The following is a 6,531-nucleotide window of genomic DNA, read 5'->3' on the forward strand; positions in this document are numbered from 1 at the left end:
ATTATAACCCTCAGGCAGTAGAATTCTCCTTTCTGTTTTGCGAAGAAAGGGAGCTTAACACCTTTTGCAGAGAACACCTTTCTGCGTAGGCGGCCTTCGGCCCCACTTAGGGATTATAACCCTCACTAAGTAGAATTTAAAAAGCATAACAATTATGGCTTATAGGTATACTTTATTGCATCCAATAATTTGAGAAAGGGATCCTCGTGTCTACGAGCGATTCTTCTGCGCCACATGAACTCAAAGAGGAGATCGGCAAAATTGGAAGGGTTGTTATAATTATCCTTGGAGAGGAATCGTTTAACAACTCTCCATTGGGATTCAATGCGTTGGGTGTGGGTCCCATCTGGCGCTACGAATGGGTTGTCTGGGTCGCTATGGTTGACCTTACGATGCTCATACCCGTGATCATTAAGGCAGTCATACGCGCGCCAAAAATCCGTACAAATGATTGTACCCTGAAGCACATGCTTTTTGATCAGGGGTATGAGCACCTCTGCGGACCGCACATTATCCGGACATACCTCTAACCTAAGGTCGTCGCTCACATCTTCCACCATACCAAGGACCCAGTGACCCTCGACTCTTCGTCCTAAAATATAAAAATAATAGTATACTTATTTCATTGAAATAAAAAGCAATAGATAATGACAACATACCCTTGTTATACTTTCGCTTCCCCAATTTCGATTCGTCTATCTGGACGATCTTCCCCGGACCTCCAATTTTACCTCTCTCCTCTTGATGATCGATCTCATATAATACTACTGCCTCTCGGCAGTAGTTGTACCAGTCAGTTAGAGTAGAACTCGAAAATGTGCTCTCGTTTAAATAATTTTCGAGCCTCACAGCGGCTTGTGACCAATGCTGAGCATAGGCATACATTAAAAAAAAATGTCTGCGGCATCGAAAGTTTCGAACTTTCGAACCAGGTCCCTGCTGTCCGGGAAATCCGTGCCTTGCTTCGACATGACCCCTTATTGCAGCGAAAGCTGCCTGCGGTATTGTTTCCGGAAAATTTATTTTCATGGGGATCTTGTGAATGGGGCACAACCGCGAGCGTAATAATAAGCCATTTGCCTCGCAAAATTCAATACACTGCTCGTGGGTGCCCAATTCCAAAAACACCCTAATTAAATTCCACATTTGAGATGCTTCAGCGGCCGAAAGCACGTTGGAATGCCGAATTCCAGCGCTTGAAGCGAAGGAAGTTCATCTTCTGAATAAAAAAATGGAAATCAGCATATATTTTTAATACTTAAAATATGTATATTACCATTTTCAGTAAAGTCCATTTTATAAAATAAATCTTTTTAGAAATGTATTCCACCTTCGAGCTTGTTAATAAGTAAATGAATGCAAATAAGTAACTGCAAAACTATCCCGTTATGCTTTCACTTAATTGAAGGGGTGTAGACTAAGAGGGGGTAAATAATAATTTGAAAGTGTATAAATTATTACACCATCCACAGTACTTCTGGAACAAGAATTCCTTCCTGGGGCTGCCGCCCCAGTGATGTCTCTTATGGTTATGATCAGGACTAAGACCCCTATCGATCCCAATATAAATTTTTCCGTACCGCACTTTTGCCTAGAACGCTTTTCCGCATCGGCGCCTTTCGACCGAACTTAAAGCAATCAAATCGGGCGGGACCAACACCGCCTACGTCATGGGCAATACTTTTTGCACAGGGGTTCGTGACCCGGAAACCCTCATTGATAATAATACATGCCCAGATTAAAAGTAGCGGTAAATTTTCATTTTATTTTGTATTGATTTCCCCTGTATTCCTTTTTAAACATTGCCTTCTTTGTATGTATTGTTTTGTACAATATGGCAACACATGTTATGTGTCAGTTTGCAACCATGTGTTATTGTAAATATGGATGCAATTCAATGTAATTTACAAGTCGATAAAAGTTGAATTAAAGTAATTTATATACAAGATAAAATAAAATAAAAGTGTGTAAAGTATTAAGTACAGTGTTATGTGGCTTTATATATATGAAAGTATGTGACAAATGTACTTTTTGTTAAGGAAACCAAGTGGAACGACGTAAGAAATTTTAACAACAAATAACTTATAAACAATGATATTGTTTATATTTTTTAGTTATACATGTTTTAGAGGATACCTCCCTTAACATCCTGACCAAGTTTCATTTGTTAATTCCACCTGGTTTTCTTAAAACACAAGGTGCGGCTGACTACTAAAGCCCACCCTTAGTAGGCATACATATTTAATTAACATAACTAATCCTTTGTTCCATTACTCTCTAAATATATCGTTTATATTTCAGCCATATTCACTTGCAAACAAACGCAATAGTAACAAAATACTAAACGAAGGAATGGAAGCTTTACGACAAATAGCAACAACATCTTTATTTATGCAGAATGAGCAGAAATCCTCATCGAGTCGGGTAGTTCCAATAATCAAAGAGCCAGAAAACATTGGCGGTAGGATTTAACTATCTTTTGAGCTCAATAAAAAACAATTATTTTTTCAGAGTGCATTTTTATGAAGACTGCTAGCTGCGATGAAACTTCCGATATGATTTATAAACAAAATGCCACGCTATATAACATGGTCTATAGCTCAGAAGAGCCTGAATCCAGAGTGAATGAGTCAACAGAATCAAATGTTAATATAGATGCTCAGTGCACAGCGTCATTGGAGCAACAAAATACTTTGTTGCCATCAATACCAATACCAGAAGAAGTAACAGCCAGTCCAACAAGCAAATTGTCCCGGACACGCATGGCATTGAACCACAAAATTATTCCGCAGGCACCCTTCATTGCCAAAAATGATGCAAACGACAAAGGCTTGTTAATGGAAACTTCGTTGTCTATAATTAAGTCATCGACTATTGTCAGCGGACTTGCATTATCCGTAATACCTGGAACAAACTTTGCTGCTGAAAACGAAACTTGTAATGCATCTGGATTCACTCATAACGAAGCACTTCCCACACCCACTGTATCTCGAAAAATTTGCGTTATTAACCCATTGTCAGAGCCAGAATCCAATATGGCGTCCAATTTATTATCTTTGAACAAGTCAAATACCAATATTAGCGCCTCGAATACACCTATTATTACAAGCAAATCCAAATGCCAATCAGCAGAGTCAATTTATCTTCCTGGCCAAATTGATGAGAAGGTCGCATCAGAGAAAAACTTGATAACTGAATCAAATAATAATAAAAATTCCCAGATATCGATGCCCAAATTTTTGAACACCAGATTTATGTTCCCCTTTCCTCCATCATATTCTGACAGTGAATCAGAAGGCTCTCCGGAGTTATCACCTTCACAGTCCACAGTTATTCAAACTAAGTTACCAGGAAGGGATCAATCACCTAATGCCAGCGCTGCTTCCAACATAAGTATATCACCTGACAACATATATGATCCACAACAAAATCAATCCAAAAACGCATTTGAATCGGAACTTTTACTTAGTCCAGCTAAACTCGGTCAATAAATTTCTCAAAACACGTTTTGCTGATCGCTAGAAAATTTAAATTAGACCTTGTACAAATATTCTTACAAATATTCACGAAGAAAGGAAATGCTCTAAGTTATTTTATTGAAAACATAATAGCCGGAAAACTGCCTGTATCTTAATTTAGGGCAAACTACGTGTATGCTGAAGTTAGCCATCATCCGCTCCTAAAGAAACTTACATTTGAGTTCCTTTGGTAGTTTTCTACGCGTGAAAAAGTTTTGCGGAGATAAATACAAGTATAACTGGCTGCTGACTTCCGGAAAGCGTTGCGTGCAAAAAACACGCCACGATGAATGCTTTGGAAAGCAGGTGCTTTCTAATGCGCGTAAAAATATGGGGGTTAGCAATGTTTTCACTTTACGTTGAAACTTAAACGTTCTGTGCGACATGGTCATACATATCAGTATACTTATTTTGACCAGAGACCGAAACTAACAGCGCCATTTATAAAAGTTCCACCAAAAGATATTTATTTTTTGTTATAAAAAATGAGTCACTCACTATATTATATGTACAAAGTTTTTAGTTTATCTATTTGAGCTAGACTTTTTTATTTCTTGTTTTTCGCTATATTTAAATATTATATGTACAAAAATTTTAGTTTATCTTTTTGGACTATACTTTTGTCTGATTTGTTATTGTTTAAGTTTCGAATTGAAGTTATATTTGATTGTTTATTTTAAATGAAACGCTACTCAGGTGGGCTTTGGGAGTTTGTTTCTAATAAATACAGGTTTTTAATTGCAGAACAAAAGATGGTCAGAAAGTCGCGCATTGAAGTTCGGATCTTTTCTTGATATTGACAAGGATAATAAAGAATCAGAATGTAAAATTAAAAACTAATATACATGTAACAGAGATCACTAGGTGAAATTTAAACTGGCACATTCTGCCAAAATATATGGAGATTTAAAAACATATGTATGTATGATAAATAATAATATTTTTAGTTCTGTGAAATTCAAACTTAGTTAATTTTGGAAAAAGTAAATTAATATTAAATAAAGAGGGTTTACTTCCTATTTCTTAAAGGTTATTTTACTGCAATGTATTTTTATTACAGTGATGGACATACTTACACAAGTACTTTTGTGGTTAAAGTATTAGTTTGTATACCTTTGAGATATCTAAACACTCAAGTAAAACAAACTTAGGTATTTAGGACTTGCTATATACTAAAGTAGCAGACGCTAAATACATCAAGTACTTTCACCTCAACTCAAATCAATAGCCCCGAGAATCTCGGAAATTCGAAATTAGTCTCGAAAATTCCGAAATGGTTCCGAAAATAGCGAATCGTTCCGAGGATCCCGAAATCCAGAAAATTCCGAAACAGTCCCAAAAAAATCCAAATTAGTTACAACGATAGAAACTAACTAAATACGCTTATATTTAATATTTAGTATTGATAAAAAAAAAATATGTAAATACGTTTATTTATGTTATATCGTGATCAATCTAGACCAGTGGTGCACAAATGAATCTCACGGAACCACTCGGCTTTCACCTACAAATGGTGTGTGCGAAGCTACCGAACTTCTGCGTCGCTAGCACCCGGTCAGTTTGTGTTTGTACTAGAGATGAGCGCGTGGGTGATTTTGGGTTTAGGTTGATGGTTTTGTAAATCACGCACACACGTTCTGTTATATATTTTTCGATCACGTTCACGCACGCTCACGATGCTTAGTATTTTAATCACGCACGCTTTTTCACTGAGGTTTTTTTTTAATTGAAACTTTATTTATATGAGTAGCATTTCATATGAATAAGTTTTATAACACAAGTATTGTTACAAAAGCTTGGCCAAACGCCTTGCATGGGATGAACGCACTATTAATTTTTTTTTTTAATTTCATGCACATATTATGTATTTATACTAGAGATGTTGCGAATGTGGAATTTTAGACATCCGCAGATGCGAATGCGGATGCGGATGTTCCACAGCTAACATCCGCGGATGCGGATGCGAATGCGAACGTCAAATATTTTTAAGAAATAATTTTGGTAAGTACATTAGGTGATTTAGGTAAATAAAATATGGAAAAGTTAGTAATCTTTAATACTGTTTTTTTACTTAGTACTTTAATTAAAAAATTGGAGCATTGCATTTAAGAAAGAGTAATTTTGCTGCCTTTTCGGTTTACAGCCTGTTTCCTAACGGGTCGTAAATAAAACTTGCGACACTAAATAACTACTCGCTCGAGGCGACGAACTTGAAAAACTTGAAACCTGACATAATTGTAAATTCTTTACGATTGGCGCTGCACCGGTTGAGAGGACTTTCAGTTACATTTCTTTTCTTATTACGGTGCAATAATTCCTTGTTGAGAATTCCATGGGGACTGCAAATGTCGGATGTATCCTCCTGACTTTCATCTTCACAATCTAGCATCATGGCAAGATCGTTGTTTAAGCACCGTTGTGTTTCAATTTGGAGAACCAATTCTTTTGGTTGTCTCAGAATTTGGAGAACCTGTTAAGTCATCAGCGTCTTTCGATTTTAGTTTTTGTAACTAATTTTTAATCCTGTCTTCTGTGACTGGTTTGAAAAATGTGTGCTTATAGTAGGGTTGCCAACTGTACTATAATATATAGTATTGTACTATTTTTTCGGACTGCGTACTATATACTGTTGGAAAAAACTATATTTCTTTAATTATAAATATTAATATATTTCAGTTAGTTGCAAGAAAAAATTTAACATTTTTAAAAATACTTAGAATGAATTACCAAATTTACTTAAAATTATTTCGTTCCTGCTCTCTATACCTGCAACTTCGGCATTCACATAAAGAGTTTTTTCTATTATGAATGTCAAATGGCGAGATGAGAGAGGCAAAGCGACTACCTCACTAAGAAAAATGAACTTTTGATTTATATTGATTTAAATATTGATTGGCGAATGAACGCAAACAAACCACAACTAACTAAAATTTTGTATTGCCTAAAACGATGTGGGGACTTATGATTCGATGAAATGCATCATAATCAATCAAACAAATAATTTTGGATTTTT

At 36.0% G+C, this 6,531-nt stretch overlaps 1 protein-coding gene across 1 annotated transcript in view; it reads left to right on the top strand.

Annotated features, from left to right (window-relative positions):
* Window positions 1-4,518, top strand: part of LOC118734991 — a gene marked incomplete in the record, with an annotated part of 783,173 nt that extends 778,655 nt beyond the window's left edge. Inside the window, 2 exon segments of the mRNA XM_036464584.1 lie at window positions 2,302-2,461; window positions 2,512-4,518. Of these exon segments, the coding sequence (XP_036320477.1) occupies window positions 2,302-2,461; window positions 2,512-3,491 (1,140 nt within the window).
* Window positions 4,519-6,531: the final 2,013 nt, after the last annotated feature.

Source organism: Rhagoletis pomonella, unplaced genomic scaffold (genome assembly GCF_013731165.1).
Source record: "Rhagoletis pomonella isolate Grant_MI unplaced genomic scaffold, Rhpom_1.0 Rhpom_scaffold_00003, whole genome shotgun sequence".
NCBI lineage: Eukaryota > Metazoa > Arthropoda > Insecta > Diptera > Tephritidae > Rhagoletis > Rhagoletis pomonella.